Genomic DNA, 18,242 nt, shown 5'->3' on the forward strand with positions numbered 1-18,242 from the left:
GCAATGGTGTATTGAGTCAATTTTGAAGGAGCAAGATATGGCAGATCGGGTAAAATGTATTAAAAAGTTGTGAAGCGAGCAAGCAAAAATTTCCTCTTTTTTATCAAAATATCAAATTTTGTGATTTTGACATAATATTCAAAAAATGATATCATATTTCACTTTTCTGTTATTTTCCTTTCCACTTTTTTTTTCTTGGTCATGATTTATTTATTTGGAGGGGGGAGCATCCCGAGCCCCCACCCATCAGTATGCCACTGTTCAAAGGCACCATAACCTTTGTAGCACACAATGAAAGGATTTGAAAAAAAAAACACGCTCTCCCATACTCTGGTTTAAAAAAAAGTTCTTGCCTAAAAAAGGAATATTCAAAGCTAAAAGAGAACATATCAAAAAGGAACAACAGCAGAACTATTCAAGCAAATAAGTATATTATGGAAATTATATTTTGACCACATAATTCGAAAATTATGGCAAAGATAATAAAAAGTTTAAGAGGAAGTCTGCTGATTAGCAAGAAGTCCGACCATCATATTTATCATTTTATGCCATTTTGGCGCAAGCCTCCTTTTTAACCCCAGACAAAACATTCCGTGTTCGCTCAAGCATGAACGAAATTAAATTATTTTAATGGCATTTTAAAGGATAAAACTTCAGAGCACCTATTGACACCAAAATATAGAGATCATAATTTGAAACAAAAATTTTATAGACTTTTCAAATCTGTCCCGTTTTTTTGTAATGCCTGAAGGTTGTGCTTGCCCTTATCTTATTACATAATTAATGTTATGAATTCTCCAGTCTTTAGTAAACCAAGTATTCTTTAACTAATGTTTTGTCTCTTCCCTTTTTTTTTATTTGCAGACCATATATGCCATGGGGCTTGACAAAGATGCAGACCCACAACAGGTCAAAGTTCATACATGTGACTCAATATCCCAGGTCAAAGAGAAGATTTTAGACTCCATCTACAGGACCACACCTTACAGTCACAGACCTCCTAAAGAGGAACTAGATCTTGGTAAGTTAGTCTTTGTTTACTATATTGGAATGTGCATGAAGCTAGATTTAGATCAATTGACTGAATCATAATGGTCATATTTCTAATTTTGGAAGGATCCATAATTCTTAGATCTCGGGACAGAGGTTTGATAGCAAGGTAGGTGTTTTTCTCATCATTTGCTACTGAATTGCCATGACGCAAAGAATGGACAGTGGTTTTTCCCTTTTTGAGTTTGGATTGTATTATTCAAGGCCCATATTCAATTGACTCTTTTATCAGGAACATATCAAGATGTTCAATAAACTTCACACAGGTGATTTCACTTTTGATTTTTTTGAGGTATGCGTAGGCATTGTCAAAAAACACACCTGTACAACAGATGAAGTTACATTGTGTAGAATTCATTCTGAAACTCTTACAAGAAGGTTATTGAATAGAGGCCTTGATGATCTTAAAGTTTGAAATGAGCATTTTGAGGCTGAGCATGTTTTATAGTGTACTAACCCTTACCCTTACCTACATGTGTTTCATACTTTAAATCATGGTTTGACCATGGAACGGACTGTCAACTAAATTTATTGACTGACAGACTGACTGTGAAGAGAAGCTAGACCAGTCCTTGGGTAAGTTACATACTAACCCTAACCCTAACCCTGTTTCTCCCCCTTGTCTAGCTTTGGTGAAAGGTCTTGACTGGGACACTGTGTCACATACCAAACACAGGAATATTTACGCCATCGGCAAGACACCTCCTTACAGTCACAGACCATGTAAAAATTTACACAATCTAGGTAAGGTGCATGTCTGGGTCTATAGATGCATGCTCCATCGATATTTGCTCCTGCCTTTCTCTCTTTTTATCATTTTTTTTATTATAGATATTGTGTATAGAATGTAGCAATATAAAAAAAATTAAAAAAAACTGAGAGTGGTGGGATTAGATAAGCTCTAGAGCTACTGGTGCAATGATACTAAAGTGTTGGAAATTTAGTTTGGAACAAATGTCTTTAGACCATGTGTTGTACAACTGCATGTCTGCTTATGCACGTTGACTAACCTTACAGCATGCCCATTAATTGAAGAATGAATTTGTTTCATATCTGTACAAAAGATTGAGGTTATCTCCCAAGATTACTTCATCTGGTATTGTATAAATTGATGGATTTGTTCTACATTTAGTTTTCATTGAGTTTTTATTTTATTTAAATTGTTAGTTGCTATGACAGGCTTTGCAAGGCAATTATCTTATACCTTTGTATAAGTAGTGTTTGCAATTTCTACAATAAATATTTATTATCTCCCACTCCCCCAATTTTTTTCTTTCGTCTCTCTCCCACTTTATATTTCTTTCTGTTCTCCACATATGCTAGTTTGTGTGTGGGTGTTTTTATATTTTCACTCATTATTCCATGCTCTGTCTCATGTTAATACAGAATGGAGATGTGGTTTATCAGGGAGGAAGATTCTACCAGAAGATAATGGTATCATTGATGGAGATTGGAAGAGGTTAACCATGCTATCAGATGAGCAGGTAAGATACTCATCACATATTAATTCACATTCCTTGCTTACCATATATTGCAGAGATGCAATATATAATAAAACATAGTTCTCATATTTCATGGGGATTATAGATTGGAGATGATTTCAATTGATATCATGTTATTTTTTTTCAGGTACGAGATGGAGATACGATAGCTTTAGTACCAAAGCAAGGCTTCACCATGTCTGCCTTCACATCACCTACTACAGGAAGATATAGTAAGTTCAAATCATTCTAAAATTCATTTCCAATATTCCACATAATTTTCTGTCTATCATCATCTCTATATCACTGTGAATGTTACAGCTAAGTAAATGATTTCTACCCAACAAGCCATATATTTTCTACGAGTCAGAAATTGTCTCACAAAATGAATGAAAATCAAAAGAAAGTTTTCAATATATAGGGGAAGGCGGGGTAAGTTGTGACACTTTTTGCATTTTGTATGTTAGAATTGATATGACTAATAATATTGTAGAAATAAGTACCTAGCCTTTAGATTTCATTCGTGGGAAATGTTTTTCACCTATATATAACTTTCTACCCCCACACTGAAAGTCATTGTGACCTTTGAAAAAAACGATGTCAAATGGCTCAACTTGCCCCATCTATGGGGTAAATTGTGCCACCGTCTGGGGTAAGTTGAGCCACAAAAACTATGTACAAAATATATGCGGGAAGAGCCGTCATGTCAATTTTTTTATTTTAAGTCTTTTCACTTGCTAATTCTCTATACATACATCCTCTAAAAGTAAAAGAATTGTCATGTGAATTTGCTCCTTTCTGCCTGCATATCAATGGCTTTTTAAGGTTTTTTTATTATTATTATTATACATTACCATAAGAATTACTATGGCTCAACTTGCCCCATGTTGGCTTGCTCAAATTACCCAGTCCTAACTTAATGCAATATTTTCACATCCACACATTTCTTATGCATCCATCATCTAAAAGACTATGACAAGAATGATAATCCATACCTGGACTAACAATATTGTTCTTATTTCTTTATTATATTCAAAGACGTGTGCGGGTAAAAGGCACTTATCTATTTCACACCCTTTTTTACTTTTTTTGCTGAAATTTGTATTTTTCCCTCTAAAAAATGTTTGTTTCAAAGTAGAAAACAATGTGGTTGGGTAATGGGTTATGTAATGGGTCATCAATACATGACACCACCATAATGTCTGACTCATTCATTATTGGCCTTGGGGTGGTGGCTCAACTTGCCCCTATGCTCAACTTACTCCGCCTTCCTCTACTGCTTCATTTATTGACATAATACTTTAAATTATTATATCTTGTGTGAATATAATAATATCTGCATTTGTCAAAAAATGAATAAGTGAGTGGAGAATTCATAATTTCAAGTTTACTTTGCTTTGTAATTTAGCTGCAAGTCCTTGCCGATCAACCACTCCAATGCTAGGGTCATCGGATGTAGAGAATGGTGTGAAGCTATGGCATCTAGTCAAACAGAGTGATCATGATAATATGAAAGGAAATGAGAAGGATCATAAGATGATGGCTGAAATATATCTACCAAGATTACTTACGACCAAGGTAACACCTTTCACAAATTGATTGTCTTAGAATTATAAAGTAAAGGATTACTGCAGATCATGTGTATAGTGTTGGTAATTGAAAATCATTTGTCTGCCTTATGAAAATAGAGCTTTGAATGTTACAAACATTATTATCAGCCATTCATTTTATGTTAATATTAGACAGAAATATTTTACCAATAATGCAGACACTTTTCAGACCTTTCTATAAAGATATATGCTTGTGTACACAATAGATGAAAGTTGCCTTGAGATTTTACCAGACTGCATTATAAAAATCTTTCACAATACCAATAGGAACTATGCATTGATTGTGAATTTACATTTCCATGCCCTTCCTTTGTTCTTTTAGGTCACATTACAGAAGTTTGTAGATGATCTCTTTGAGACGATATTTAGTGTTAACTACCGTAGTAACACCCTCCCTCGTGCCATTAAATACCTGTTTGATTTCTTTGATGACCAAGCTAAACAACATGGTATCACCAATCCAGAGGTTGTACATTCATGGAAGAGTAACAGGTATGTCAATTGTCATTAAGGCAGATTTGTTGAAATTGTTGTCAAAGTGGTAGTGGTTGAAATGGTGATGATGATGGTGGTGGTGGTGGTGGTGGTGGTGGAGTTGGTGGTGGGAGAGGTGGTAGTGGTGGTGATGACGATGACGATAGTGGTGGTGAATGTGGTGATAATGATGATGGTGGTGTGAAGTGATAAAGGTTGTATTCATTGTGAATTACGTACTTGTAGAAAGTAATGTCCTGATGTGTTAGTATCATGTGCATAAAGTAATCTTCACATTTATATCATATAATATTCACATTTAACCAAATTCTTTATTGCTTCCTTTCCTCCTTCCCCCTACCTTTCATATCAAACAGCCTTCCTTTAAGGTTCTGGGTGAACCTGATTAAGAACCCACATCATATCTTTGACATCTACAAATCAGACACAGTAGATGCCTGTTTGTCCATTGTTGGTCAGTGTCTAATGGATGCTTGCTCTGTATCTGAACACCAACTCACCAAAGACTCACCATCTAGTAAATTACTCTATGCCAAGGATATCCCCAAGTACAAGGAGTGGGTTGCAAGGTATGTATCTTTGTTGTGTGTCATTTCATTAAACTAAGTGATTGATCATGGGGTTAAATTCTATGATTGATAGCAATGGTTAATGTGTATGATCAGTTGTAAACATCAGTCTCATGATCAGTCGCTAAGCCCTATGTTACAGGGCCCAGATCAAATTACACTATATCTATCTAGTGTACAAAACTGTATGAAGATACTGATACCTTACAGAGAAATATGAATCATGTTTAAATTTGCATGCATTTATATTGAATTGATGAGCCACTTTCCTTGCATGTCATGTCAATTACTGAAGCTGTTGACATTGAGTAGAATTTGAGATGGAATCTTTCTTTCTACTTAGGGGCCAATAGGATTGTATGGGGACATAGATTAGCAAGGTTTAATTTACTAGTCATAGAAAGCAATATTTTCTTTATCCTGTGTGCTATACTGTGATGTCTGTTGAAATGTGTGTTTATGTATCAGGTACTATGATGACATCAAGAACATGCCACCAATCAGTGATCAAGATATGAACGCTGTGTTAGCAGAGCATTCCAACAGTCATCAGTATGACTTTCACAAGCTATCAGCTCTCAATGAACTCTATCACACGTATGCCAAGAAGTATGGTGAACAAGTAAGTCAGATTTCTCACATGTTTACATGATACCTGTTCCTGTCGGTTCTAGGACAATTACCCCCCAGACAATTACCCCCCCCCCCCCCGGACAACTACCCCCCGGACGATTACCACCCGAGGACAATAACCCCCCGGACAATTACCTCCAGAAAATCCCCCCTTCTCTCCAGCATCAATGTTAGAATTAAGCGGGACCCATTGTAAGTTTTGGTCGGTGGCACAGGTTTTCGAAATATTTTCTACTTTATCTTGCGTTAATAACTTTTTCTTTCTCTTTTATATAGCTCTTTCTCCTGTTCTCTCACTTTCTTCTTTTTTCCTTTTTTTTTTGTTTAGCGGCGCCTTCTGCATCATGAAAAATGGGGGGGGGGGGGGCTTGCACCTGAAACCTCCTGTTTGGCTATGCATATATACATCAGAAAATGTGTAAATTGGTAAATTGTTCTTAGAACAGTTGAACATGATTAGTCATAATAATCACAAATGCTGAATATCTCTGATTCCAACTGATCTGATTTTTTAAATATTTATTTTGGGTTTAATTTCAGGAAAGAAATCAGGCATATAGATAAAACGTAAAAAAGACACCTTCATAGGTAGAAATATTGAAAGTCGATAACGCAACTATCAACACTAACACTGTGAAGTAGGACCTACAAACGGTTATTTTAAAACAATTCAACTAACAAGAAGCTAAGAATTATGAAACAATTGGTGCACATTCCAGATTAAGATGTGGCTTTATAACTTAATACAGTAAGCTAAAAAACTTTATGCAAAGATAATACACACAAGAACACCTTGTAATTTTACCATTTAGGCCCTAAATGGTAAAATTACAAGGTGTTTTTGTGTGTATTATTCTTGGGTGTAAGCAATTAAACATTAAAGAAGGAAATTAAAGGGGAATCCAGCCTTGGCCATAAAATGTTGTGTTGGGAAGGAGAAAAATAAATTAAACAGAATGGTGAAAGTTTGAAAGAAATCGGACTAGCAATAAAAAAGTTATAGCTGCTTTAAAATTGAGATCACTAATACTATGTAGATTTCAAATTGGCAACTGGGTAAGTAAATTATGACAAGGGGCAAGAACAACTTTCCCATAGGCCATGTACTTTATTATCAGGGATTTGTGGTTTTCTCTTAAGTACCCATTCCCCCGGGGAAGTAATCTAAATATAACCCAGGTAGAATATTGTTTTTATGTCCTCATGAAAGAAAAATATAGTTTGAAATAAAACTTTTGGGAAAAATTACATTTTAGCCAAAATATGTATTGGAGTATATGGAAGAGTAGTCCTTGCCTTACATCACTATGACACCCCATATGCGGCCAATTTGAAGTCTCCGTGGTTATAGTGATTACCAATATTTACAACTTTAAAAAAATCATAACTTTCTTGTTGTTTGTCCAATATTGTTCAAACTTTCACCTAAAAAGGGCGCCATCGTGCTGACCACACCAAATTCAAATGAACTCTGCAAATATAAGTAATTTTGCTTTATTTTGCCCAATATCAAGAGATTTTATGGATTGGAAACGTTGCTAAACATTGCTTAACTGTGATTTGTCAACAATCTATGTGTTTCTAGCTGTGTATATTTGGTATATTGACTACAATGAGTGCCGTTATGATATGCTTTCTTGTGACATTGGTTGTGTGTATGGAGAGTGGACCGTCATTCGACAACATGCCGACAACCTCGGCAGCTAACCAGCCACATCGATATCGCACAATACAACTAAATCCAGTGAACTCCAATATAAGTAAGCACATTTCTATTATGAAGTATACTCGTGAAGAATTATTAGGAATCAAGGAATATGGTGTGAAAGGTGCTATTTCTACAAATGTACAGGAAACTATTAAATCACTTAGAATTTTGAAGCGACGTCGAGGACGACGTGCTGGACGAAATTTACGACGCCATATTGAAGTCGTTTTGGGTCATCGTCCATTGAAAACAGAAACCAAACGAGTTGTGAACAAGGCGAACCTAACAAAAATACCTACAAGAACAAGTAAATACCCAGTCAGATTGCCTTCATTTCTTCTGGCTAATGTGAGATCATTAAACAATAAATTTGATGAATTTGAAGCTGTTGTAAACCACAATAATTATGACATTGTGGCTGTGACTGAGACTTGGTACAAAGATGATATGCCCCTAGAATATGTATCAATCCCAGGTTATAATGTGATATCAAAGGCAAGGGTTAATCGAACCGGAGGAGGAGTAGCTATTTATGTGAAAGATTATATGAATATGAGTCATGTACCAGACACCAACGTCCCAAACGAACTTGAGGTAATCTGGGTAAAAGTGCGACCAGCTCGCCTCCCTCGCTGTGTGACAGAGATTTACATTGCCGTAATCTACTACCCAAAACAAGATCTAGTAATCGCACAAAAGATGATCGACCACATCGAGAGTACAATAGACGAAGTCTTTACAGATCACCCTAATGCTGCTTTTGTAGTCCTGGGGGATTTCAACCAACTTAATGTTGATCAATTACTTCTGAACAAGAAATTCTCCCAGGTTGTTAATAAGCCAACAAGGGGAATTAATATCTTGGACAAAATAGTGACCAACATAGCCTCGCTTTATGAAGACGTCGAGATCTATGCTCCTATTGGCAGCAGCGATCACTCAACCGTGGTATGGAGGCCCCGTGATTCGCATCCCCCACTAAACAAAACATTTGTTAAAACGAAAAGACCAATGAAGGACAGCAGTATCCGGGCTTTTGGTAGATGGTTGTGTGAACACGACTGGACCGAACTGAATCAATCAGATGACGCCAGTGAGCAGTGTAACATATTTTACACTGCGCTTAATACTGCAATTGACACATATTTTCCTGTTCGTTCTGTCAAGTGTCATATAGCCGACAAACCGTGGATGAATCCGGAAATCAAAGCGATAATATGTAAACGTCAAGTGGCATTCAGTGATGGAAATGATACTCTCTCTCGCTATTGGAGCAACAAGATAAAATGGGAGATAAAAGATGCCAAACGTTTATATTACTCGGAAAGAATCCAACATCTGAAGAAAAGTGATCCTGCTGGCTGGTATAGGGGGATACGCAATATGACGACTGGTAAACAACAAGGCATCAGGATCAACATACCAGATATGGACAATGATGATCACGTTGCCATCGCGAATAGAATTAACGAACACTTCATTGGTGTTGCCAGCGACATCCTCCCCTTAGACAGAACCAAGTTACCTTCATACTTACCTGCACGTCCATGCCCGTTGCTAGAGCCATGGGAAGTTTTCAGAGAACTCAAAGCTATTAACCCTTCTAAAGCTTGTGGCCCAGATGGAATATCTGGACGCCTGATAAAAGAGTTTGCTCTGGAACTGTGTGTGCCGTTGACTATCATCTATCTATCTATCAACTTGTCTGATTTTTCTTTTCCTTATGAAAACAAGTTTTTATTTGGGTTGGATTCCCCTTTAAGTACCAAAATTACTAAATTGTAAACAATATGACATAATCAAATACAGTGTTTTTTCTATACAAATTGGCAATCATGATAGTATACAATAATATACAATTCGTTTAAGGTGCATTTTAAGGACGGTTTGTAAGAATTTATAAAGAAGTAGGCCTATGCAAATCAAATAATGCGACCGAGCAGCGTGAGCTGAAAATATTAATATTTGGACCATAAAACTGACATTTTACAGAGCACTTGAACAAATCAATTTGTAAATTTAAAAATTATGAAAGCTCGATGTCCGAGATGAATTATGTTTTGTATATTGACTTCAAAACTTGATATTTTAAGCTCCATATCAGCCTATATTGAGCAAGATATGAATCTCATAGAAAAGGCAATGCGAGCGGGAAACGTGCGCAAAAATTTTATATAGTGACATAAAAAGAAAGTCTTCCCTTCACCTTATATTATTCACTCCTCTTCCTCCTCTCATTTTCCCCTTCTTTTTTTCTTTCTTTCTTTCTCCCCCTTTTTTTTTGCTCTGTCAATTTTTTCAGGGGGGGCAAACCAAATCTCAGGGAGGGGCACGTGCCCCCCAGGTCCCCCGTATACTACGCCACTGCGAAGAATGCCAAAACAAATGATCTTATGCTACAGTGACATACAAATTATGATCGAATTCTGGGTTTCGTAAAGATTTGCAGATGGCAGGGGCCGATCCAGCTCTTGCCAATAGGGGGCCCGAAATTTTTTTTCACCCATATTTACCCAGATCGGCTGCTAAAAGTTGATTTCAATTTGTTTCTTTGAAGGGGCTGTCCCAGTGGAGTAATGAGCCAAAAAAAATTGAGGGGGCTCAATACAGCATATCACGTAAAAATTAATAAGTTGCAAGCGAGCAAAGCGAGTGAGCAAAAATTTCAACATTTTTATTACAAAAATCAAAGTTTTTGATAGATTTTGACATACCATTTTTCAAAAATAATAGGCCTATATTTCGCCCTTATCCCTTTTCTTTTCTCTTTTTTTATCTTGGTCGTGAAAAATAAGGGGGGGGGGGGCAAAACGACGATGTCCTAACAGTCATTTCTACACTTTATTCTTATAAAACAACATAAAAAGTGTAATTATCTTATAAGCCCTATTTAAATAGTGCGAAAATTTTTGGAATTGCATGTATATATTTTAACCTGAAAATGGACTATTCTGGGCAATGTTTGTGAACCTGAACAAGATGCGTATGTAACTAGATAATTGCTAGCTTGATCGAAAAGCGACCTGTTAAGGAGGTTTTGCAGTTAGCCATTAAAACAATATGTATTTCAACTATTAAATAATGCAAGCGCGAAGCACGGGCTGAGTTTCTTTTGACATTCTGACCTAAAAAAATTACATTCTTAGCACTTTTTGTAATCATTAACGGTATAGGTATAAAACCAAACAATTGATGCGAGCGCAAGCGGAAAAAAATTGAGATTTCAGACCTAAAAATGCGACACTAATCATGTTTTGTAAATCCTGAAAAAGGATGGGTAATTTGGTTTCTGCCTATATTAATTATGCGAGCGCAAAGCGCGATCTGATCTGAAACTAGACAATTTTAGCACGTTTTGTATAAAGATGAAGCTGCGTATTTCAATGTTGTGCGCGTGTTTTAGAGTTAGACAGAATCTGGGCATTCTGATATTTTTATCACGAAAATCAATAATGCGAAGCGCGAGCGGAAAATACTTGATATTCTGGTATGAAAATGGTGAATTTGAGCACTATGTAAAGCAATGTGTAGGGAAATTGTGAAGTGGATGTGGAAAGCACTTAAATGATGCGAGTGTGAAGCGCGAGCTGATATCTTCATTATTATTTTGACCTAGGACCTGGACATTCTAGGTCTAAGGACATTTTGTCATCATATGAAAATGATGACAACTTTCTTATTCCTTATGAAACATGAAACTGTGATATTGTCGATATTCTTTTCATAAAAGAGACAATTTAGTCATTAAGAATTCATGAAAATTTTATTATTGTATTTATTAATGTAATAAGCCTAATAAGTGAGTGAAATGTGTTGACACTGAGGCTTGAAAACTGGATATTTTAAGCACTTTTGTAATCATGAATAGGATTTGTGAGTCGATATATTTTTAACAAAAATGCGAGCGCAAATCGTGAGACGAATTTTTGGTAAACTGTCATAAAAGGGGGGTTTTAAGTAGTTTGTTATATAATTTGGCAAATCAAATAATGCGAGCGCATAACACAAGCTGCAAGTTATATTCACACCATAAAACAGACATTAAACAGAGCACTTAAAAAATCAGTTTGTTTTGTAAATCAAACAAAATAATGAATAATGTCAGAGCTGAAATATGCTTTGTATATCGACTACAAAACTTGATATTTTAAGCTACATATCAGCCTATTTAGCAAGATATGTATCTCATCGAACAGGCTATGCGATCGCGAAGCGCGAGCGAAAAATCTAATATAGTGACATGAAATATATTTTTCATTTTCATTGTTTCATTTTCATCATTTGTGATTATTATGACTAATCGTGTTCAATTGTTCTATGAAAACTTAGTATGAGGGCCAGTTTACACATTTTCTGATGTATATATGCATATCCAAACGGGAGGTTTCGGGTGCAAGCCCCCCCCCCCCCCCCCCCCATTTTTCATGATGCGGAAGGCGCCGCTAAACAAAAAAAAGGAAAGAAGAAGAAAGTGAGAGAACAGGAGAAAGAGCAATATAAAAGAGAAAGAAAAAGTTATTAACGCAAGATAAAGTAGAAAATATTTTGAAAACCTGTGCCACCGACCAAAACTTACAATGGGTCCCGCTTAATTCTAACATTGATGCTGGAGAGAAGGGGGGATTTTCTGGGGGTAATTGTCCTCGGGGGTAATTGTCCGGGGGGTAGTTGTCCGGGGGGTAGTTGTCCGGGGGGTAGTTGTCCGGGGGGCAATTGTCCGGGGGGCAATTGTCCTCGGGGTAGTTGTCCGGGGGGTAATTGTCCTCTGGGGGGGGGGGGGTAATTGTCCGGGGGTAGTTGTCCGGGGGTAATTGTCCGGGGGGTAGTTGTCCTGATCCCGTTCCTGTCACATTTCCTGAAGGTACCATATTCTTTAGTGAATCTTCCCTATCCTGGTAAACTCTTGACTGGCTATCAGTTATTTGTTTTTCTTTCTTTCTTGTTACCAATTGCATTTCATGTGAAATATTTTGAAAAGAAAGGGTATCTATCTCTAGTTCCAAAACTTTATATTGTCAGATCTCCTCTTGTGGATTGTCTTAGATACATGCTGTATGTCCAGTATGTATGTGCTAGTAATTGCATCTCTATTTATTTCCTCTAATTCATTTTCAGATTTCTGAATCATTACAGAGGGATGAGTTCGGTCAAAAGTACAAGTTAGCAGAGAAGTTTGAGCATGTTGAACAGCTAATGATTGACAGTGAATCAAATCATACCATATGATGATGATATTCAGGACAATCTTAACATGGTCTTGTTGCAATATATATATATTTTTAAGATATGATGGAGTTTGATGTTAGCCTTGGAGGATAATGGATGATGTCATCGGATGGTTGATGAGCATCTTTTAGCAATGGAATATTTTCAAGGACATTATTGTGGATCATCAACCATGGATTTCTTGTTTCATTTGTCTTATGTTGATAAGAAGCTTGCCTTTTAATTGTAATCATGGAGATGTAATATGGATGACTTGGATTAGATGCAACTGACTTGAATATCAGGTCAGTTTGGTCTGACGGAAGACAGTGATTCAAGTTAGATGAAAAATTTTATGATTGTACTTGAAGAAATATTGATTAAAGTTGTGATGTGTGCATGGGACATTACCTTCGAGCTGTCTTGTTAAGAATTTCATGTGCCATGCATTTCATGGGACTTGTTGCCTGTTATGACACAATACGTTCATTGTGCAGTTATTTTAACATTTGTGCAGAAGTACCTGTATCTCATTGTGGTTATAAAACTTTGTGACATTATTTATTGTGCCTGAGTCGAGAAAGATATTTACAGCATAAAAAGAATATAATTTGTGTATTATAAATGCTGTTTTTAAGTGTGTTACGAGATTTTACTGCAAAGAAAATAAATGCATTATTAATGTACTCCAAATTACTCTGTGAGAAGTCTACTTTTAAGAAAGCAGAAGATTAACTTAATATTGATTACTTCAAATTGTTCATTTTGATTACATTATTTCATTATAATTATTTCTATTAGCAATTTCATAACTTCAGAAAACTGGTTATTTAATTGATATGGTTAGATTTCTGACTTTGGCCCCTATTTTCACTCTTTCTTTCAATGTTCCGCAGTATAATTACAAATTTTCTCATAATTATGTTTACTTCTCAGCTGATTCATTTAGCTCTAGCAAGATAAGGTTCAGAACAGTGTGATAAAATCATTTAGAATAATACTTATTTTTACAATGTTAAATTTCTCAACGGTGCTCTTTGTTTATGGATCTGAAATATCTATTGACTCTATCAAACTTTCAGTGCTCTTCTAATAGTATGGATTTACATATGCAATTTTATGTTTTCTCATTTTGTTTTATTCTTTTAATTCATGTCTTTTTTAAAGCTAGATCAAAATAGAACAAAAGAAATTGTGTTGTGTTATTTAAGTTTGTTTTTTTCATCAGTCATTTATGATTGTTACTCTACCCATTATAAAATACCAAATTGGATAATTCAGCTGCCTCATTTATCCTCAATATATTCTTTCTTTTCTTTTTTTATGTGCTTACAAATGTACAAACTCAAATATAATTATCTTCTTTAGTGTATACGTTTTCAATTTTGCTCATCTCAAAAAAGATGGATCTCTCCAAATTATATATTAGCAAAATGAAATCATGTTGCTACCTTTACTGGGGTGTGAAAGAATGTTAGCTGCCTTCACAGTGATAAACTTGGGAAAGTTTATACTGAACCAAAGTATTGAAATAAAAGCAAATAATCTGTTAAGATAGCATGAATAATGTGAACAAGACCAGGACAATTAAATTGAGTGTAATGAAAAGAATGTCGAAGTAAGGATTTTATTGAAAATTATTGAAAAACTAGTGATATCTTCACATGTCTTTATAAATATATACCAGACTTTGATCAGCAAATATTAGATTATGTATGCTGTTGAATAAATGTCAAATTATAGAATATTTGAGATAATCATTCGACAAGAATTGTATTGATTTCTTTATTTGTATAAAGGAAGACCTTGGCTGCAGAAAAGCAACAAAACTATATTACATATACAAAATAAGTATTCATCCCATCCTGTAGTCATATGTCAAATTTTCATCAAGAATTGGACATTTGCTGATTTCTTAAATTCATAGATGCCAGGAAATGTGAGAAATATTTGTATGACTAAAATATCATTTTCATTGATATAAATTGAAGAGGTTTCATTGTTTACCAAATGTTTTTAAATGATGGCACATAATAAGTCAGTTTCCTTGTTTTTTAACATCATATTAAAAAATTAATTAGAACGTTGTTTAGTTCTTGTATTTTTCCATTTATATTACAATGAGAAAAGGGAATTAACATTCATAGCTAGACCATAATATGTTACCATTTTTATTCTTTTATGATTCACCATTTTTTTTTTTACTTTGGAATATAACCAGTTTTGACACTGATTTTCATCACACAACACATTTCATCATGTTTCTTAATTATTCCCTTTTATGTAGATGTATCTTAAATGCAGCTTTCTTAATTTACATAAAGTGCATTATTGATATCATGTATAGCAAACTTATGGTGCAAACCTTGATTTGTATTCTGTATAACCAATACAGGCTAGTTTTCAATGTGCCCTTTTACCAAAGCTTTTGAATTACTTAAAAGAAGTAAAAAGTATGATCAATTAAGATATGATTAGTATCAATTCAGTGATTGTAAGATAATGTAATATGGTCAGTCATATTCCATTAACAGTGAATTGGAGCATGACATCTCTTTACTTGTTGCAATGGTGTTTTAAATTCTTTTCAAGCTTCATTTGATTCTCGCTATTGAGAACACTACCAAATTTTTGGAGCAAGATTATACCATTATTTATAGAGAGAAACTCTATATTCTGCTGCATATGATATTTTATTACATTGTACATTCAAATAAGGTGACCCCAAACATTGTTGTAATTTTAAATTTTTATTTAATTTTGAATCAAACTCATTTCTCAAACTCATCAGTAAGTTTTTAAACTTTTAATATTCCTAGTAAAAGTATAAATGGATGTTATATCTGTATAAATGTATGTTTTTTAATTGTATTTTTGTGGAACCTCAGAATATTGAAACCGAGGAGCCCTACAGAAAATCTGTAAATGATTCAATGAATAAAAGAAATGTTTTCATATCAAAATTAATTCAATTGTCTTTTGCTATATCTTTATCCCATATCAAGTATGGCATGAACATGATTGCATTTTGTTCTCACAAAAATTATTCACTACATGTATTTAAATAACCTCGACCTCCATCTATCAAATTTGTGAATGAATCATGATGGTGATTATGAGGGTAGTTATGATGATGATGATGATGATGAAGATGATGATGATGAATGTGGTGATGATGATGAGGATGATGATGATGGTGGTGATGATGATGATGATGATGAAGATGTGGAGGGGGAGGGTGATGATGATCAAATGAATAACAAATGTTTAAATTACAGAAAAAATAAAAATAATTTACATATGAAAATATTAATATAAGATAGTGAAACTTTACAAGTTGATCAATAAGTAAGTAAACAAACGATTTACCTTACATGGATAAAGTAACCCAAATTTATAGGGATAATAATCAGTGTATCAAAAAAGGCCATCCATAACTTCATGAACAGAATGTGAAATTGAAAGTCAAGTTTCCAGAGATATCTTAGGCCTATATGTACACCCTGCCTCTTATCATGAGGTAATTCTACATCATGAGTTGGTCATCTACCCCCAACAAATGTCATTATAATTGCAAAGATAATTAAGAACAAAAACATCAAAAGTCGGTTGAAAATATGAAAAAACCTAGTCCTGCTACCCTTGATTAAATTTTTGCCAAAAAGTCCAAATTTTGCAGCTTACAGCCTTTTTTGGGTCGTTTGGTCTAGTGGTTAGAGCTTGGGACTCATGATTGAAAGGTTGTGGGCTCGAATCCCTGCTCGGCCATTATCTCCACTTTAACCAAATAGACCCGAGAGTAATTGCTGTCGTCAATAACGGTAAGTCACTATGACTGATTAACTTACACTTTCTTATATGTAATTGGATACATGTATTCCTGCTTGGCGTTGACATTGATGCGGCGGAAAGCAGCTGCTTTGCTGAGATCCGAGTTACTTTAACTAGGGGCGTGTTAGGAAAGGTAGGAAACTCGAGCACAATACGTTTTGTTTACTTCGGAGCCGACTGGCTTCTGCAGAATCAGTATTTACTATTTTGTCGCGAGAAGCATTGTTTTGAATACATTTCTTTTGCAAATTTGAAATAAGTTATGGACGACAAAAGGGAAGCCCTTGATGATATTTGCATGCTAACATATTAAAAAAGTATCGCGAAAAAAAGACCTAAACAATTTTGTAATTACTTACAAAATTGTTTAATTTCGACATTTTCCTTCAATTTGCGCTATATTAGAGCTCAATCAGTGTGAAAGATATATAATTATAAACATTTTTTGTATTTGTATATTAATTAAGCGTGTTGTTCCGTCAATCTGAGATAACTTTAATATTATTCGAATTATGTATATTTCTGTTTGCCGATACCCGATGCTCACAAAACGTACCAACGCATCTGAAGAACTTGCAAATCAGAATCTGACTTTATCTTGTTTCTCCAAGAAATTGTCGCCAAATAAAAAAGTTGCTAAGCGGGTACATGTACATTCCTATCCTTCCTAATTGTAACACATCCCTGCAGAAACAGAAGCAAACATTTCCCCAAAGGGAAGGAAGACAACCCTTCCGATTTGACCTCCAGGACGTCGATCTAGTAGGCCAATGTGCGTAATGTGCCCAACCCCCCCCCCCCCCCCTTCCATCAACCTCAGGTTATAGCCTCGCTGTATCTGGAAGATGTACAATATACTTTTCAAAGTGATCGTTTCAATGATGATGTGATGAAAACTTTTTGGCATTGGTGAGCGTAATCTTTTCTGCATTCGTTGCCCCCAACACCCCCCCCCCCAAAAAAAAAAATGTAAAGAAACTATCATTCTGCAAATAATTACATCTTCCAGAAGACCTGGGGTGCTGCCTATGGAGAATAATACACGCAGCAACCCCAAGGAAATTTTTTTTTTTTTGGGGGGGGGGTGCTGAAGCGTCCCCGCTTCCCAGGGCCATGGTCTTGACCCTCTTGTTGTTGTATTTAAGGTCAAGTCCACCCCATATAAATGTTGATATTAATCAGCAAACAAGCATAACTCTGAAAATTTAATCAAAATCGGATGTAAATAAGAAAGTTACGGCAGTTTAAATTTAGCTTACTTTTCACAAAACAGTTTATGCAAAACTCAAAAAAGTGACTTTCAAATGAGTGTCGATGATGTCCTTTAACTATTTCTTTTGCAATATTTCTATTTTTACAGATTTGACAATAAGGCCCAACTTGACTGAACCATAAAATGATATAGCAACGGCAATACCACATGTTCAGGGAATAATAAAATGTTGTTTCACAGGACAATTATTGAGAGAAAATTTGAATAGTTCATATTTCATATAAAGAATACATAAGAAATAGTGAATGAGTGATGTCATCAGCCCCTCATTTGCATACCGACTAGGACGTGAATATAATTGCTATGTGATATTAAGCGAAACTTTAAAATGTCATATAACTTTGTTATTTTCCATCCGATTTTAATGAAATTTTCAGTGTTATGCTT

The 18,242-nt window shown here is 35.1% G+C and overlaps 1 protein-coding gene across 2 annotated transcripts in view; it reads left to right on the forward strand.

Moving 5' to 3' along the window:
* LOC129255468 (plexin-A4-like) overlaps nucleotides 1-15,718 on the forward strand; it is a 41,536-nt gene extending 25,818 nt beyond the window's left edge. The window contains exons 19-27 of one of the 2 annotated variants that reach the window (XM_064097432.1): nucleotides 865-1,021; nucleotides 1,678-1,794; nucleotides 2,437-2,534; nucleotides 2,680-2,764; nucleotides 3,940-4,109; nucleotides 4,464-4,633; nucleotides 4,993-5,205; nucleotides 5,674-5,827; nucleotides 12,662-15,718. In XM_064097432.1, the coding sequence (XP_063953502.1) occupies nucleotides 865-1,021; nucleotides 1,678-1,794; nucleotides 2,437-2,534; nucleotides 2,680-2,764; nucleotides 3,940-4,109; nucleotides 4,464-4,633; nucleotides 4,993-5,205; nucleotides 5,674-5,827; nucleotides 12,662-12,772 (1,275 nt within the window). In that variant the 3' untranslated portion in view covers nucleotides 12,773-15,718. The remainder of the gene's footprint in view (nucleotides 1-864; nucleotides 1,022-1,677; nucleotides 1,795-2,436; nucleotides 2,535-2,679; nucleotides 2,765-3,939; nucleotides 4,110-4,463; nucleotides 4,634-4,992; nucleotides 5,206-5,673; nucleotides 5,828-12,661) is intronic. The other variant, XM_064097433.1, reaches the window with a different exon arrangement.
* The last annotated feature ends 2,524 nt before the right edge of the window (nucleotides 15,719-18,242 follow it).

The sequence above is a fragment of the Lytechinus pictus genome, chromosome 3, assembly GCF_037042905.1.
Source record: "Lytechinus pictus isolate F3 Inbred chromosome 3, Lp3.0, whole genome shotgun sequence".
Lineage (NCBI taxonomy): Eukaryota > Metazoa > Echinodermata > Echinoidea > Temnopleuroida > Toxopneustidae > Lytechinus > Lytechinus pictus.